Raw genomic sequence first — 19,709 nt, 5'->3', positions numbered from 1 at the left:
TTCAATATTTTGTCGTAGTGGCGCTCTGCTTGTAAACAAACGTAATTTGGTATTGTCTGGTTTTCAGACCCTTTGCCGAATGAATTCCGTGGCGACGAAGTCGCCGTTCGGGCAAAGGCCTTTGCCGAACGAAAAAATCCTTTGCAGGACAAAACCATCTTAAACTATACTAGTTTTCCACGTTGAGGGGGTTAATATCGTGAATAGCTAAAGATACAGGCAGAGGGTTTGGAAGCCAGACTAAAATTGGCCGCGCAATTGGCCGCGCATTTGGCCCAGTTTGCGTTTACACCAAGAAGAGGCCGGGCTCGGCCGCGGCTCGGCCGCGGCCGAGACCACCTCCAGAGCGAGGCCAAATGCGAGGCCAATTTTGGCCTCGCATTTGGCCTTTTGCGCGTTTACACTGAAGCGGGACTGGGCTCGGCCGCGGCCGAGCCGCGGCCGAGCCTCGCACTGTAAACGGGGTCTTGGTCCGGCCTCAATTGCGCGGCCGAGCCTCGCAATTTTGTCCGTTTACTCTGCTGGGCTCGGCCGCGCTTTTGATTCAAACCTTTCAATATTTTGTCGTAGTGGCGCTCTGCTTGTAAACAAACGCAATTTGGTATTGTCTGGTTTTCAGACCCTTTGCCAAATGAATTCCGTGGCGACGAAGTCGCCGTTCGGGCAAATTCCTTTGCCGAAGGAAAAAATCCTTTGCAGGACAAAACCACCTTAAATTATACTAGTTTTCGACGTTGAGGGGGTTAATATCCTGAATAGCGAAAGATACAGGCAGAGGGTTTGGAAGCCAGACTAAAATTGGCCGCGCAATTGGCCGCGCATTTGGCCCAGTTTGCGTTTACACCAAGAAGAGGCAGGGCTCGGCCGCGGCTCGGCCGCGGCCGAGACCACCTCCAGAGCGAGGCCAAATGCGAAGCCAATTTTGGCCTCGCATTTGGCCTTTTGCGCGTTTACACTGAAGCGGGGCTGGGCTCGGCCGCGGCTCGGCCGCGGCCGAGCCTCGCACTGTAAACGGGGTCTGAGGCCGGACTCGGCCGCGGCCGAGCCGCGGCCGAGCCCGGCCCCGCACTGTAAACGGGGTCTAGGCACATTAAAGAAAAAAAATGTTGCCAAAATCTCTAAAATGAGTACGAAAATATGAAATGTAATGACGCTTGGAAAACAATAACTACTTATGTTAAGAAAATAAAGAAATAACCAAACCATAAACATGCGTGCTAAATTGACTGCAAAAGATGTTAAACCAAGGAGGTTCGAGAGATGGAGTTCCAACTGACTTTAATTATTCAATCAGCTGTCAGTTTTCTATGGATGGACAAAAGAATTCCACAGGTGCATCAGTGCCTTTGATGTTCGATGCTTGAAGCCGTCATCTTTCTGAGCAATCTGAAGATTAATTTTTAACCGTAACATAATATCGGGTATATGCTGCTCGTTTATACAATATTATCAAATGCAATGAAATTTCACCTAATGATCGATAAAGCATAAAACACAAGTCTATTCCGTTCGAAAATATGCGCAAAAGTGAAAATCTGAGCTGTATTTTGTGACAGTGTTTGAAATTTTACCCTCATGGAAAGCCGGTTTTATCACTTTTCTCCTTATTTCCTCAAAATGAAACTAATATGTGACCCGCTACAACAAAATGATCCTAAAGTCGGGCGAGGTCGATTATTTGAAAATTGCATGATATAATCCCCTAATCTTTCTGCTTTAAATTGGTATATGACACACTTTATAAAAATAATCTGCTGCGGAGATATCGATGTTTAAAAGAGAGCATGATGAGACGTCTGGAAAATCACTGATTCGAGAAAAGTGCCCTAAAAGTCTTCCTTTCGACGCAATCTCGATCAAGGGACACGCAAGTCAGTTTTCGCCTCTGGACAATAGAAGGTAAGCCCTAGCAACCCCCGAAGAGTTCATTCAAGCACATCAGCGTCGGCGGTCTCCTCACTAACCAATCAGTGACCAGGATGTGAGAAGCGGCTGAGCATAGCGCGCCCCGCCTGCACGCACCAGTCGACTGGGCAGTGTGCGAGCTTCACGCTTCGGTTAGCAGCAAGCAGCAGACTGACCAATGAAATCACTCTGGTCGTTGTTAGGGGCGGAGCCTATCTGTGGCGCTCAATCCAAATTTTCGAACCAGTTTCTGCTTCGTTGAAACGCCAAAAACATGGCTCAGAAAAACGCTATTTTTTCATCTTTCCTTTGATCATTTTGCTTCAAAATTTCGACAGATGATAGAAGACATGTTAGACTCCAATAATATATCAAAATCAGAAAATCGTAAGTTTTGAACAATTTTAATGCTCTGACTTCAAACTCGATTTTCACGACTTCGACCGTGCGCGACTTTAGGACCTTTTTGTTGTAGCGGGTCACATATGGTTTCATCTTCAAGTATAGTTCTTTATAAATTAATATGTCAGATTAGCGTATAATCACGTACATTCGAGTAATTTTGATATCTATTTCAGCAATATTTGAGCAATTTCTATTCGTCTGCAAGTAGGGATAGCGAAAAGTAATTACCATCACAAAGACATCATCTTCCTTGGAAAGTGGCTGGTGATTATGCAATGAGACATGAGTCAATTGTCTTCGCATCTGGGAGGCAGATCCAGTTTGACACATACATCAAATGTTTTTGAGTGGCGGCTTCGAGCATGGGATCAAAGCGAATAAGACTGTTGTGGCTCCATTTCTCGAACCTCCTTGGTTAAACTGATTGCCAAAAATGAATTTGAATGAACGAGAGCAGCATGTCCGTGATCACGTGAGTATATCATTCTAAACTGAATGAACGAATAACGAAATGGTGCTTGTTTTACGAATTTCAATTGAAAAAAGTGTTAATTAGAATGAGGCTGAAGGTAATTTGAGTGCTCTAAAATGAATTTGAATGAAGAAATCATAAAATTAAACTACCGAACATGTCACCTATGCTATATTTTGCTAAATTGAATGCAGCAATTAGGAATTGGCAAATTGGACTGACAAAAGTGCGAAATTGGCCGGGAAAACCTATAGTTGATAGAAGAACACTTCCTATTTTGAAACCACAATCATCAATTCTCGCACAGGCGTTTCGATTCTATAGTCATTTTTCCTAAAAAAAAAAAAACGATGACAAAGACTGATCACTACTGTTTTTGAGCCACTCAAAAAGGTATAAAAAATGCATTCACTTGTATTCATTCATTTTATCCGTTTTCAGTAGTTACTTTGGACGCATTCGTTATCAGTTTTTACGGCTTCACTATCGCTCAGTCAAGTAGGATATCAGTGCCCAAAGTTACAGATTTTGTAAATCACAAATTTTTCATGGAGATCAAAGCGCTTGCACGAAAATTGATTTTCATTGTGTCAAATAAAATTTGAGGTGTTCTTTCTATTGAATAATGTAACGATTTCATTCAGTCGCTCATATCTTTTTAGATAAGAGACAGTTTTGTAGCACTTTGTCTGCCGGGACACCATGTATAATATAATAGGTTCGTTCATATGCATTAGATATTTGCAGTGGATGTGAAGAATAGCAGATCTAAGTTTGATGTCTCATTAAGAAAAAGAATGTTACACCGCCACGCTTCGTAAGTGCATTACATATAGGTGGGCTGAAATTAATTTGGTCTAAAATGAAACATAGGCCTATATGCCCATAAATGCACCATTATATAAAGTTGAAAAAAAAATGACTGTTTTACAACCCTAATGAGTCGTGTTATCTTTGTCATTATTGTTCTCATTATTCAAGAATGAAAAAGTGAACGAAAAATATGTATATGTTCATTGATAAAGTATAAGCCGAAGAGTGTGCTGGTATGTGAAACAGAGTACATTATTATGAAAATTAAAACAATATAACATTTTATACCTTAGCAAAAATGATGAAAATCTTGGTTATTTTTTTTGTCAACTCATCCCAGCCAATCGATATCAAGGTGGACTTCAAGCAATATACATACAACTCTCAATAAAAAAAACCCAACATTATTAAGCGAAGCAAAAGTGTAACATCTACGTAAATAAAAGTAAAGTAAGTCACTGAGCATTTATGAATCTAAGTTACAACTAATGTTTTAACGCATCAGCGTAAGAAATAGATTTTATATCAACGTAACCAACTTCAACTTTGAAACAGACAAGCTAGCAAAAGAATTCAAAAAACATTTCCCAGTTATAACTAAAGTAAATAATCTAGAAACTTTCCTTTCACATTCCAGTCATATTGCCAGAATACCGATTTTTTTTCCCTCAGTTTCAGTCGTGTTTCCTTTCTTTCTTCTGAAATTTTTGTCTGGAAAGTCTAATTCTGCCATGCCTGTTGTTTAGGTTTTGTTGTCTTTTCTCTCTTCGTGGCCCTTTTCTTTTCTTCAGTGGGCCAGGAGTGGCTGATGATACTGACGACATTTAACTTTTTAACGTGACCAAGGACTGCATGTATTTTTTCTTATACCTGAACAATAAATGAGTGCTAATAAAGTACGTCTGCACCTGCTGCAACCACTGTCAAAAAGTGCTCGGTATTTGATCGAGTGCCGGTCGAAGCATGATCGAGTTTAGTCGAGTATCAATCGATAGCAGTCCTGTATCGGTCGCGTAGCCGTCGAGTTATTCATGAACTGATGAATCCTGGATCGAGATGATCTGAAATCAATCGTGTAGCATTCGAGTATAATTCGAGATGATCGGGAACTGAGCTCGGGGAAAAATCCGTCCCGACCACACTAGATTTCTATACGACCGATTCCCGACGAGCTCGATCTCTTCTCGATCACTACCCGAGCTGTTGGTGTTCGGGCTTCCTACTCGAATATTTTGGACATGTCCAAAATTATCGTGAAGGAAGCAGGAGCGATGCCGATCAAGGTAGATCGACCCCGAATACCAATGCCGAGCGAGCCCGACCAGGCCAAAAAAGCTTGATCGGGATTGATCGAGTTGATCTGATCGGCAATGGGAACGTACCATTACATGATACTTTTTGAAGAGTCAAAAATTGAAAGCCGGACTAAAGCCGATCAAGGGAGATCGGGCCCGATCGACCCCGGTCACCCTTGCCGACCGAGCCCGACCAGGTCAAAATCGATTGGTCGGCTTGATTGAATTGATCTAATCGGCATTGGTTATTATTGTGAATCAACAGCATTTACTACTAGTACTCGACGATTTTCGGTATGAGGAAGATGTAAATTGTCCAACCGATTCCATCCAGAATAAAACTCACAGTATTCAGTTCAATATGCTTGTTTTGCAAGAAAATATTGAAATGTAGTGAAAATAAAATCGGCATTTACTGTGATAAAATGCAATAACAAATTACAGACTTTCAAGCCCCCCCCCCCCCACACACACACACACAAACACACACGCAAACACATCCACTTTTGGTCATTGAAAAAAAAAAAGAAAACATTAACATCAGACACTAAAGAATTCCGAAGGTTCCCCCCGGGATTTTTCACATTCAAAAGATAGGGCGGGGGTGGGGGGGGGGGGGGGGGGTGGGTTGACCCCTGATCAAACCCACCATGAGCACTACCAACCCACTCCTCCCCCTCACCCCCCCCCCCCCCACACACACACAATATACTAAAAACCGTTGCCTGACTTTTTGTATTCGCTTTTCATTCCAGATTCTAATGCTGACGTATGGGCAGAAAAGCTGTCATATACAGTTGGAGTGGGTGAAACCATCAGTCTCGGAGTACGAACGAGAAGCGGGTTGAATCGAAGGAACCTCGTCTGGAGGCGCAACGGAGATTACATCATAACAGCTTGGCGTGGCTTGACATCGGTTACTCTTCACGACGTTAGGAAGTCCGATGAAGGCATTTATGAATGCTACACAGACAGCAGCAGGGACAACGGAAAACATGCAATCATGAGGCTCTTTGTTAGAGGTCCGACCATCAAAACACTTAATTTTTGATTAACTTCACCACAATGTTATCTATACTACTCCTTCTTTAACGATATTGGCGTTACATCAGAAATGTGAATGAGTGAAATAATACATGAATTGACCATCTTCATCAGTGAATCACAGTTGATGATCTGATGATTGGACATGGCGAGACATTAACGATAAGAGCATAGTATCTAAATGCAGGTGAACTGCAGAGTTTATGTTTACTTTCTAGAGCATTTTTTTTTTGAAAGTGTTTTTCTATACTAGAAATGATCGCAAGAATTAAAATATACCTATTTAACTTGAAATGGGTGCATACGGTTAAGTTAAACTGTATTCTGTCTCAGAGACTGTTGACTCAAGGGAAAAAATAAAACCAATGTAATGTTATAATAATATTCCCTAACTTTTACTGTTCTGCGTTTATTGGAAGTTAATAAGACAGAGCAATGGAAATTGAGTACCCCGGCCAATTATGTCCATGTGGCCAGCCTAGTTTAAAAACGCATTCCATGCATTTGTTTTTTTCCTTTGATGATCTGTGAAGTATCGATATTTAAGCATAATTCGTATGCGGGCGTTGGTATGGAAGTTTGAGGGGTTTTTTTTTTTCAATCTTTTCAGTTCAGTTTATTTTTCATTCCGTTTTCACTGCAATGTATAGCAAAATTTGACAGTATGTCATAAATCATATGAATTTTTCCAGCGCACGAATATGAGTGTTTAAAGAAAACATACGGGGAGAAAAATACACAACAATGTCAAATTGAAAGTAAAATGTACGATAAGGAACAATGCAAATTTGATGTAAAGAATATACAATATTAAATGCAATTAGGACCACCTTCATAAGCACAGCTTGACGAGGAAGATGGCCTCAGATAAACGTACGACATAAAATGAAGCCTATGAATCTTAAGATACAGCTCTATATCGCCATTCACGGTATAGTTAAAGATCGTGTTTCTTCTTAAAGAAAAAGACATGTTCTATCGTAATATCGAGATGATCAGGTTATATTACATCGTATCTTTTCATTTGTGTGTGTGTGTGTGTGTGTGTGTGTGTTTGTGTGTGTGCATGAAACAGATTGTCCCTCTAGGAAGTATGGGCTGGATTGCTCGAATGACTGCCAGGACTGTTACGCTGGGGGCGTTTGTCACCATGTAACGGGAGAATGCGTTTGTCGACCAGGATTTCAAGGCAGTAATTGTGAAACAGGTGTATACCATCATTCCTATTGTCAGTTGGGTATTGTTATGGTTAATTTCATTCTTAATGGCAATTTCCGCAGTATGCCATCTACATGTACGTACACAAACACAATAAGTCTGGTTGTCGAGATTTCATAGAAACAAAAGAACACATTCCAGCACAGGTCACAAGATATGGCACCTCGGCAACCTTGTTCAACTTTTGTTCATCAAGCCTTATTAGCATACTACGTAATAAGACCAATATGTGCTGTTGCGAATTTTCATCACGGAAGCCAGAAATCATAGATTGTGCATAGACTTTGCAACTTTCAATGGGTTTCTATGACGAGGAATCCATTTATTACAAGAATTTTTAGTTTTATATGAATGGGAATGGATGGTAAGAGGTGGACCGAAACTTAGGCGGCCTCAATCCGCAGTCAGTCCATTTGTGTGTTTACACTAACGTTCAAGGCGGCGTGAGGCCGGCCTCACGCCGGCGTCAGTCGTATGTGTAAATGGGGTCTTTTTGAGGTGGTTTGAGGTCGGTTTCAAGGCGGCCTCACGCCGCCTTCACGTATGTGTAAACACAAAGCGGACTGACGCCGGTTTTCGAGAGTCGAGAGTCACGTGGGCTTGTGCAATAGTGCGGATATGTCATAATTCGTAATTTCGTTACCTCGCCCGCGTCAGAAATCTGAAATTTGGATGACCAACTTCTCGTACAAATAATCAAATAAGCGCTTTTGTTTTGTGATTGATATTACTTCACTGGAGTCCTGCCGTCGGGGACTGCGTCGATGAGTTTTCTGCCTATTCAGTCGTTCTGTATCCTTTTTTTTTTTTTTCGTTTGTGTAACTGTATTTGTAAGGTTTATATCGTGTATATATATATATATATATATATAATTTTTTTTTTACTTCGTGTAGTCCCACTCCGTCAGACTCGTGAAAGTCTCACCGCGCAGACCGGCAAAGCCGCCGTATATGTAAACGGGGGGCAGTCAGGCCGACTTCAAGGCGGCGTCCAGCGGACCTTTCTGCTACAAATATATGTAAACACACTTTCGAAATTTTTGGAGGCAGCTTGACAAAAACCGTGTATAGCACGAATCAGCAAGATATGGTGTAGTAATCATTTTTTTCCAGTTCATGCGTTGGGCGCGTGGTACCATAATTACATTTGTAATGTGTTAATTTACTAATTGTGACCCTGCACCTCAAAACAAACAAAAAGTCGCCAGACATGAATTTTTAGTTAAGACCATATTCTGAAAGAGCAGACTTTCAGCTTTAAAATGATGTATAACTCAACTCAAATGGACTCTCCTAACCTATCTAAATATTGGAAAGAAAGCACAAACTCAGGAAAAGTGTGAACTGAGAAAAGAGGCTCTGAAGTACAGTGTCTATTCAGGCGCTCAATCTTTACCAAACCGTGCTGGCTGTGCGATGAATTGGACAAAAAACAGGAAGTAAACCACCAGAGTAACAACAATGAAGAGATTGTCAGATTAAACTGAAATTGAGCATGCCTCATTGACACATTCTGTCCATAATTAATGCCAACTTTCAAAGCAGTAGCACTATTCTTTCAAAAGTTATTAGAGTTGAAAGTGAAGAGTGTGAACAAGGTTTTTAAGAAATGAAAAAAAGGATTCTAAATACACACCTAATCACACTATTCTACCAAAAATGTTCGAGATAAACTGCTGAAAAGCGCACTTTCCTGCCCGTTTTATGATACCAAATTTTAGCGTAATGTAAAAGAAGCCCCGCTCTTTCAGAATTATGAAAAAGTTAAGTTCGGCTAGGTTGACCCATTTCACTTATTTTCAGTCCTCACGCAAAATCAGTGTGTGCGACTTTATGTTTGTTTTGAGGTGCACGGTCACAATTAATCTAATCACACTCTTGCAATTGCACTGCTTAAAAGATAAAATCTGGTATCTTAGAAGGAATCTTCTTCATATTATATAGAACAGACTTTAAAATGGTGTGCTGTCCTTGCTTTCAGGCTCCCAGCATTTAGCTTTAAAAGTATATGTACAAGTTGTATTTCTTTTGATATTTAAGACACCTGCATTATTTCCAAATGGATATTGATGATGTAAATGGAATTCTCGCCCTATAAAACCACGGAAAGTCATATCTTCCCTGCTTTCAAAATTCCTAGATTAAAACTAGCAACATATTACCATGATTACATATTTTGCTTATTAGCTAGATATTATAATCATTGACTAATAAAGCCAAGCTTGATCTATTTCAATATTCATCTAGATAACGTGACCGTCGATAAGCGGGTCACGGACTTTGGGAAGTATTGTAGCGCAAAACCACCAAAGGACCAGAACCGTTGAACACAGACAATTTACTGACAGACGCCCCAGCTCAACCTCCTCTGACCAGTTGTGACCCGCATATTTACAGTCATATGATAAGGCGGAGCCGGATCATTCCGCTGATGAAGGCTGTAGCGTTGGCACCGGGAAATTTCTGAGATTTTCAAATGAAATGAAAACTTTTAAACTGATTTAAGATAATGGAAAAATGTAATGCTTAGTTGGTATAATGCTAATTAGACTAATGAAAATAGAATTGCCCAACGCTGCAAATGGGCATGGCAACCAAATTTTATTCTCTTTAATTCCCATCTAGAACATGACTCATTAAGAAAACTATTAGACGATTTTGCACATCATAAGTAAATTTGAGATATACAAGGTATATATGGCACCATTTCCTGGACTATTGTACACATGCATATAAGCCCAGTTTGTTAACTATGATATTCAAGAATTTTGCATCATGTCAAACTGGAAACTGCTGTTATAACTCGTTCTTCGTCATAGAAAACACTCAAAAGGTTGTATTATCCATGGTTTCTGGCTTCCTGGATTGAAATTCTTATGATAACGTTAATTTTGCTAATCGGTCGTCAAGGAAAATTCTCTCCAATTACATCCTTCTAGAACACGAATCAACAGCAACAAAACAAAACAATATTGTACTTACCAGGTTTTTTTTTTCAGGGTTAGGGTTTTGTTTTTTCTCTGAAAATATTCTACCAACTATTGCGTCAGAAAGCTACACTCGAAGACCTTTCTATAATTATTTGAATCACTACATATGAAACCCAAATATCTTGAAGGGATGCAGTGATGTTGTTAGAGCACATCAGCGACATTTCAGGAAAATCAAACAATCCGTTCTAAAGTGAGAGCATTAGAAATGATACAACCTGATCATTATGCCAGTTGCAAGTCGAGCTATGGCTAGCGTAGTGTAAAAGCGACATGTCCCTGTTTTTTTCGTGACACGATTCATAATCAGACTCCATATGCCTCTTTCGTGCGAATTTTTGACTGCAATTCTTCGTTGGGGGACCTACCACGACATGTTGCGATGCATTTAATGGAGAAGACTCTATTTCTCCGTGTATTTGCATTCACCCTGTTTGAATGTAGAGTGCACGTAAAGACGCATTTTGATTATCATTGAACAGTTGAATAACTGTTTGCAAGTACACTGTAGTTACCTTTTAACACAGAATCGTAACCATGTTTGTTTGTAGTTTATCGTGGTAATGGTTGTCGGGGGTTAATCATGACAATGTACATAGTGCTTATGGATGTACTGTCTCTCTCAATTCACCAGTAGGACCTATTCTTTATTTTCAATGAGATTGAGGTTAAGCGATTAAAGATACAGAAGATAAAGACTTGCAAATTTTGCTGCAACTCGCGGTGATTTGCTGATCAGTATACCAGGTATCTCGATAAACACCTTGAATAACCCATTTTCAAAATATCACCAAATAAGTTGAAGTTTTCAGCTTCATATTTGATCATATTCATTCATTGTTGTCCGTGTTTCCTTGGTTCAAAGGATGTGGCAACAATAAGTGGGGAAAAGGTTGCAAAACGGTCTGCTCAAGTAGTGGAAGCTGCCAATATCGTCTCCTGTCTGTACCCGACCCAGTGGGTATCTCATGCCAAGCCGGATTCGGAGGAAACAAATGCGAAACAGGTTGGCTCTTTCATTATTATTCCCTCTACTGAAATACTTACGAAGTTCTTGGATGGCAACTTACCATTGTACTTGCAACCTCTCAACTACAAGAAAATATTCATGCTCCTGTTTTATGTTTTTGTTTTGTTTTGTTTTGTTTTGTTTTAAGTGGGCGTGATGTTTGCATGCATCTTCATGCGTTTATGATTTTACCTGGCACGGGTAGCGGTACTATTGATATATTGTTGATTGTCGTTGTTTATATGAGCAAGGGGTGGAAAGAAATGTGTGTACTCTTCGGCAGAGAAGTCTATAGCAAAACGTCTTGTGATTACTTTTTCGTATGAGAATGACAGAATGAAAAAAAAAATCCAACATCGTTATAAGGTTGATATTTAGGAGAAAATAACAAAAATATATCAGTCATGGAGAGAGCAAGTGCCGATTACTGTGACATAGGGGTTCTGAAAGACACTTTGCTTCTTGCTTAACCGGATTATCAATTATTCGATCTCGACAGACAGGGCGTCAAGATCGAACGTGCTGTCTCATGGAATGCCTTGCAAAGTATGAATTGGAAGTCCCAACTTAAAGATGACACAAAACTGTTGCTTAACGATAATCGTTTGAGAATATCTAACGTTAATCAAGACAAATAACAGCAATGAGGCATGTAGGAAAGATATAGGTCTTTACTCATTTCCTAGATAAACAAAAAGAGATCGTAGGGCAATACACAATTTTGAAGAGTTGTAAAGTTGAGAGAGCTTTACAATTTCACACAAATCTATGGCAGAGAATTTAATGCTGATAGTGTTGATAAAAATCCACCAAAAAAAAAAAAAAATGTTTAGAAAACGATCTGTCTTTCCTTTGTTATCAACGGAGACAAAAAGACTTAGTTGCCTGGTATAAATCAATGCAATTGTGCCTCAGGTCGGAAGGGCAGGTGCAGTTGTCCTTGTTTCAGTGAATACTTCAACAGTATAATACGGATGTCTGTTTTCACTTAACACATGATATCATGGACAGCGCAATGTCGAGTTCTCTTGGTTGATGAGATTGCCCTCAAACTAATTTTCTTTATTACTCGATCAATGTCGATTACTGAATATATTTCTGGGTAGAGTATCAAGTACCACTAAACGAAAAAAATGCTAGTAATGATCCTGACGACTTAATACCTTTTTTAAAGTATACAGTGATATGATTTTGATTTTCAATCAGTCTTTTTTTTTTTTGCCGATTTTATCAAAGACCAGCAGTTAACCTAGTTAACCAAAGTTGTTGTTCGCTATCTTGTCAAACAAAAACAGACTAACAGCTGTCCTTCTAGAGTAGTTTTATGTTTCAACAGCTATTCTGACATCGGTGCGATGATGATAATCCTATCATGGCATGTTTAAAGTCACCTATGATGCTTATATTTAAAGTTGATTTATAATCCATGTCATTTTTCTGTTCCGTTTTCTTTTGCAGTGTGTTCAAGCGGATCCTTCGGGGCAAACTGTGAGCTGGACTGTAACTGTGCGTCAAGTACGACCTGTAACGCGGCCACGGGATGTCAAGGGGCCTGTGCCTCTGGGTATTCGGGAGTTCTGTGTCAGGGTAAAAACAAACAAACAAACGACCATAACCAAAAATTGATGATATTGGTCCATTTCTTCTGTGCTCTGTCGTTAAAATGTTTCAAATTTGATATTCCTCCACTGTAAATGTGATTGGTACACAAGATTGATATTCAAATATGTCTTTGCTTCTTTCACTTTCTATTTTTTATCAAATTTTGAGTGATATATCTGCCCTGTCAATCAAACACTGCAGACCCTGGATCATGCAGCGAAGGCTATTTTGGAGCCCAGTGTAACTATCCCTGCCACTGTAATGACAGCATGACATGCGATCGGACTAGTGGCCAGTGCCCTATCGGTGACTCCTGTGCCGTTGGCTGGGGTGGATCGGACTGCCAGCAAGGTACAATAGAAGTTTACAAACAGCCAATAACAAGAAACAAGATCTTACACAATGTTTCCATGTGAAAATCATGTAAAGCTCTCAGTTAATATTTGGATGGGTTAAGTATTTTTTTCTTCCCCCCTTTTTTTCGGGGGGGGGGGGGCAACCATAATTTTCCATGGTTCACTATGAGAAGGAAATTCCATTTTGACAACATTTTAGCGTCACGAAAGATTCCAGAGACATTTCGATAGCTTAGGAAATGAAGGCTTGAAAGTGTATCGCACAATATTCACAACACAACACAATTCAAATCAATTCAATTCATTTTTTCTTTTTTTTTCAAAAAGAACCCAGACATTTCACTTTCTATGGTACCAGAGAATAAAGTTTCATAAGCAAAACAAAGTGAACTCAGAAGAGGATGAAATAATTGTGGAACCTTGTAGTGATTATACGTTGTCATGAAAATTGAAGTGGTGAAAATGGAATAACAATACGCAAACTTCGAAAAATAAAGGGACCCACTAAAAAGACAAGGCTTGTAAAATGTTGGCCCCTCGGGTACAGAGTGTAAATAGAAAAAAAAATAAATTAACGCACAAAGGAAATTTTACAAAAAGGTCTGGAAAAGGGTCTGGAAGCCTACTAGGAAGACAGAGTAAACACAGACACACATACACACACGAGAATGAACATTAAAGGGATGGTACAGTATTGGCTGAGGTGGAATTTGGCTTTTAACTTTTTGCTAGATATTTAGAAATGACTTTTTGAAATGGTAAGAAGCCTACAATTCTGAGCGGAATTCAAAGTTTATTTGATGAATATCGGTTTTGAAATGGCCGAGCTATTCAAAATAAACAAAGCGAAACAAAGAAATCCTAATAAAGGGTGGGTCCCACATTTTATTGGGAGGGCTTCGTTTTGGATGTTTCAACCATTTTATTCAAATAAACTTTGAATTCCTCTGAGAATTATATGCTTTTTCATATTTCCAAAAAAAAAAGTGTGTCATTATCTCAAAAAATCACCATCAAAAAATGTTGGAAACATCAAACCCCATCTCAAATGAAACTCTACCATCCTGCTAAACTAGACTAGAGCAACAATGAACCTAATAAAGGGAAACAATAAAGAGACAGGACAGAATGAGAAAAAAAAAAACTAATATGACAGGAAGACAACACAACGGATAGAAAGGCACAACATATTCATCTTTACTCGACAGAAGTATATTGAAAAAAAAAATGTAATGGGACGCGGGAAAAGGATAAGGAAACATCGAGAAACAAATGCAGAAGAAATATAGATAAAGTCGAATACTGGCCCTGCAAGTGTTTTATTACAGTAGGGAGGAGAAAATGTGTGACAATATATTATCTGTAATGCAAGATTTTCGAAAGGATAACAAAATATGCCAATAGGCTATTTCAATTCTTTGGTATTATGAAATTGTAATAGAGGGACTTTCATGTACAGATGGGGCATTTTTTTTTAAATATCGTAATTCAAAGAATTTCAATAAGTTGGCCAGTATAAATACGCGTGTGCTTAGCAAGAATCGTTCGTAAAAGAGGTTAATGAAATTCACTGGAACGTAGAGTGGTATATTCATGAAATGACTGATTTTTTTTTCTTTTTTTTTTTAGGAACATATAATCGAAAACCAAACGGTAGTGAGTTGCTCCTGTGCATGTATATAAATTGCCCTAAATTAAATGAAAACAAGTCTTTCATTTTTTCAACAGCTTATTAGGCCTAGAGGCCCCCCCCCCCCCAAAAAAAAAAAAAAAATGTAAGGGAGCGTGTAGAAGGAAAACAGATGACACGGAAAGCTTTCTTTGCAGAAGGGACACTCTATCCAGTAGGTTCTGGAATAGTGTTTCCCAAACTAAAACACCATAATTAAGATAATCCAATATCAATTACGAATATAACATAAGTAACGATATTTTAGGCATTGAGTATTTTATTCTATCTATAACGCCTATATTTTTTTACGCTAGATTGTGTTGCAAATATGGTCAATATGTGACTTCCAAGAAAGTTTGTCATCAACAATAATTCCAAGGAATTTGAAAAGTGATACTCTTTCTAAATGAAAATCATCCTAAACCATATCTGCACACAAAGTGTGGACAGAATTACTTAATATCATATATTTCGTTTGTGGGACATTCAATGTACTCTGTTACAATTTATTGGTCTTGCCCAATTTTCACTTTTTTATAACTCAGAATCACCTTTTGAACAAGAAAATCAAGATCATTGTGGGCAAAAAAAAAATACATTGGTATCATCAATAACAATCGTTAATATAAATAATAGATAATGGTGGCCCTAATACATTTCCCTGTGGAACACCACATTTTACTTCAGTTTTCAGCTGCAGTTTCAGCAAGTTTTATTTCTCCCCTTGTACATAACAGAAGATTAGTATAACGATATCGAACTTATTATTCACAAGTCATGAAAATACAAACAAAATGTCGCATTACAAGTATAAAATCATGTGAAATAATACATACATATAATTTCACTTCATAATACATGAATATCATTTCACTTCTCGTCTCACTGAAAAATTGTCTATAATTATAACAAAAACAGTCTTGTATTACGTAAATAACTCTTGAACCACTCCAAGTCGTTCCCACGTATTTCAAAATGTGTTAACTTGTGGAGTAGAATATCATGATCAGTTGTGTCAAAGGAATAATTGAAATAGTAATACGTATATTTTCTTTTTTACTTCACTTGTCTTCACTTAACAGTCATTTTAATCACAACCTAACATTGAAATCAAATGAGTTGTTGATGGCATCTTATCTCCGCCAGTGGTTTGCACACAACACAAGAAATCACAAGAATCATGCCTCTGGTAGATGATTTTGCTCTATGACGGCTATATACTCATCAAGTCCCGCAGGGGCGGATCTAGCTTTTTGCCGAGATGGGGGAGGGAGGGGGTTGACCGAATGACAATCCTCTCGCCTTGTAGGCTGACAAGCCAAAATAATATATTTATATATATATATATATATATATTCTTTTTTTGCCCCCACTTCTCTCCCGTAATTGGCTGACAAGGAAAAAAAAAAAAGCAGAACAAATAATAGTCTTCACTTCACAATCGGCTGACATGCAACCAAATAGAGAAAGACAGAAATGAGACAGGATAAACACATCTGTCAACAAATAGGCTTATAATAAAGAAACAGAAAGGTAATTTTGTTACAATCATGATATAAAAAACCCCAAATAATTATATAAAGGGCTACTTGCTGGAGCGTCAAAAAATATGCCAAAGAGCAACATTATGCAACTCCGCATGGCAGCGTTGGGCGGACCCTGACACCGAGTGCTAGGAACAAACTATACTGTGTGGGTCTGGACACATGATAGCGTTTTTCTTCTATGCAGATCACATTATCACTTGGCAATCTAAGAGGGGGTGTATAATTGGCGGGGTTTGAGCAGGCAGAGACTTATAACCTCAAGATACGGTCACGTCACTTTATCTAATTTGCTAGAAATGCTGGAAATAGAAAGTGAGTAAGTAAAAGTTATGCTAAAATGGTATAGCTAATGGTTCGGTCACAAATACCATTAAGAACTGCTACGAACGCCGTATGAACGATTTTTGGACAATTTCGTAAGATCTTCTTAAGAAGGCAGTACGAAGCCAGCGTTCGTAGACCGTTCGTAGACCTTCCGTAAGTTCGTAGCCTGGTCGATGGTCTTGTCCAAGATTTTTTTTTCTTTAACTTCGTACGAAACCCTCTCTTTGTAACGCGACCGCACGAACTCCAGAATTCGTACGAACAGTGACATTCGTAAGAATGCATACGAACCATTGTGACCGTAGCTTTAAGTAATCAAACATATTGAATGTATTGGCTTACATTTGACAGCAAGTCGAAGGTAACAATAAGGCCGAGTATAATATTCCACAAAAAAAGAACTGACTTTCCCTTCTTATTATGGTAACACAAGCATGTAAAGCTTTAATATTCCTCTTTTCAATGCACTTATTTTTATCTGTAGCATTGCCAAGACTGGTGGATTCTCCGTGGATATTGGACGTCACAAGCGACTCAGTTTTGATTGCATGGAACGCCTGGAAGAACGGCTACGATTATGGCACAGGACCGGTGCACTCGTACCTGATTACGTATAGTTGGAGAGATGACGTGGGTAACACAGGCAGCTCTGATGAACCCGTTGTCGTTTCTGAGGATAGCACTGCTAACATCACTGATCTTCGTGCATTTAGGGATTATGAGTTTGTTTTGTCCGTCAGGCGAGAAGTTGACGGTTCACCAACGGGTGGGATCAGCAGTTCACCAATCACAGCTATGACGCCATGCGGTAGTAAGTAAACGGTTTTTCTGTTGTTGTTGTTGTTTTTTTTTGTTAACACATTGTTCACATTAAGGTCACATTGGGTTAGCACTTAATTGGCGAGTGCAAAATTTTGGACAATCCCTAATATGTATCAATCTCGGTGTACCAAAATATGATAAAAACACCCTATATAAAATTTCCTTAAGTCTTTATTCTGTCATTCCGAGTTGACTATTGTTCGTTTCAGATAAGTCATGCCGACAAAATGATGTAACTTTTCTATCTTTTTGAAACACTGCATAACTGGGAATATAAATAAGGGTGTTTATTACATAACTCAGGGAATGAAATGTATAAAAATGATGCCAAGCCACAGCGCAACATTCAGGTGTACAAAGCCCGGAGTCACAATGGCGTTCCCTATCTTATCTTCTCTAATAACGTATATCCCCTGCCCCCCCCCCCAAAAAAAAAAAAAAAGAAAAGAAAAGAAAATACAACCGAACTTTCTGCAATGATAACCTTGAAGGTAGTAAATCAATCAAAATGTAATTTCAGGGTATTAAACTATAACATATTTCCCACATCCTGCAGGAAATATCATTTGATTTGATTCAGTGGTCACAGAGAAACGGGGATCTTTGTAAAACATGTCAGAAGTCCCTTCCCTCCAAGTTTCGCATTGTCAGTTGTGATTACGCCTTACAAATACCAAGTTGTTCATTGTGTTTACTCTCAATAATCTCTTTTTTTTTGAAAAAGTGATTCCCTGTTTCTTTTTATTTGTCAACTAAAGGAGTGAAAAATGAATGACATTAAAAAGGGGGCAAATTACTGAGTTTTGCAAAATTAGTAAGGAGTGAGATTGAGTGATTAGAGAAAGATATGAAATTGTTAACTCATTGAAGGTTTTCTGTTTTCTGTTTTCTTTCGTTTTATTTTTTTTTCTCTCTCTTGATCAAGATGATCAAAACAATATCTACATTATATGTACAAATTTGTATACTGTCATATTTTGATGTAATGCTATGCACAGAATCTTAATTCATTTGTTGTTTGCCCTGTCAGCAGTCAAGTTGCATGACCGGCGCCACGTTTTCAAAAGTGGGGGGCCACTTCGAACTTCAGGTTCCACTTTAGGGTTTCATCAGCTAAAAAGCAAAAAGAAAAGAGAGGTCACCAGAGCAACTTCTGTAGTTCTGTAGGGTGCCACTTCCGAGTTTCTTCAGCTTACCGCGCGCACATTTTAAGGCTTCTATCTACAAGCATTTCTTTCTAGTGCCACTTATAGGATGTGTGGTGCAAAAAAAAAAAAAAGGGGGGGGGGAGGTGGCCGAGCCCGTCCCCCCCCCCCCACCCCGTTCCGCCGGCCCTGAGTTGTGAGCAAAATATGTTCATTCATATGGATGCCGAGAGTATCAGCCTTGTAATATATTCTCAAAGAGCAAAATAATAAATGAGATTAGTATAATAATTATTTGATTTTTTGCCTGGCTTTGGCTGTTATTCAGCACACGCAATCAAAAGGTAACATATCTCAAATAAAGTTTGTTTACATCAAAATTATTATTCGGCTGTGGAGCACCCGTCTTGTTGGGCATTGATTGTGGAAGGAATGCAAGGAAGGCACGATCTCAACAGGTTCTATCGTGTTCTTGCGGAATGTTTGATGATTTTAAAAGGATAAAAAAAAAATCATGTAAATTCCCTTCAACAAAACATTTTTTTGCCTAAATACCAAATATATGTCAATTTATTACTTTTTTCCACTATGTAAATAGCACCACTCTTCGCGCCATCGGAACTGAATGTGAATGTCACTGGTACAGACAGTATCTTGGTATCATGGCAGGTGAGACATAGTGACTCATGTACTTCAAATCTTGTGAATGTGACACAGTAGAACTGGGCTAGACATGCGAATGAACACATGCTTACTGTTCATGGCCGTGTCACACCTTTCCGGGCAAGCCTTGCGTGCGACTTGCGAAGCACAAATTTTATTACCCGGAGGTCCCCGCAGATAACCCGCACATGACAGTAACTAGCACGGATCTCATCCGTAGTCGCCCGGAGGTGCGCACGTAAATCATTTTAGGCCTTGTCACACCTTTCCGGGCAAGTTACGCGGGCTTGTTGAGTGTAGGGATTTTCCAGCATACCGGGCATTCCTGAGGGCGGACCCAGGATTTGAGCGAGTATGTGTATGTGTCTTACTTGCTGGACGCGTTCTACCTAAATTCTACTTGCGAGTATACTGTGCACCTTTGCAC

The 19,709-nt window shown here is 39.1% G+C and overlaps 1 protein-coding gene across 1 annotated transcript in view; it reads left to right on the top strand.

Annotated features, from left to right (window-relative positions):
* LOC140236607 (uncharacterized) overlaps positions 1-19,709 on the top strand; it is a 135,524-nt gene that overhangs the window by 52,065 nt on the left and 63,750 nt on the right. Inside the window, 7 exon segments of the mRNA XM_072316530.1 lie at positions 5,646-5,912; positions 7,010-7,141; positions 11,008-11,148; positions 12,610-12,738; positions 12,955-13,104; positions 17,137-17,463; positions 19,218-19,288. Coding sequence (XP_072172631.1) covers positions 5,646-5,912; positions 7,010-7,141; positions 11,008-11,148; positions 12,610-12,738; positions 12,955-13,104; positions 17,137-17,463; positions 19,218-19,288 — 1,217 coding nt within the window.

This window comes from Diadema setosum, chromosome 13 (assembly GCF_964275005.1).
Source record: "Diadema setosum chromosome 13, eeDiaSeto1, whole genome shotgun sequence".
In the NCBI taxonomy this organism is placed as follows: Eukaryota; Metazoa; Echinodermata; class Echinoidea; order Diadematoida; family Diadematidae; genus Diadema; species Diadema setosum.
This window is presented reverse-complemented; position numbering and strand designations above follow the sequence as displayed.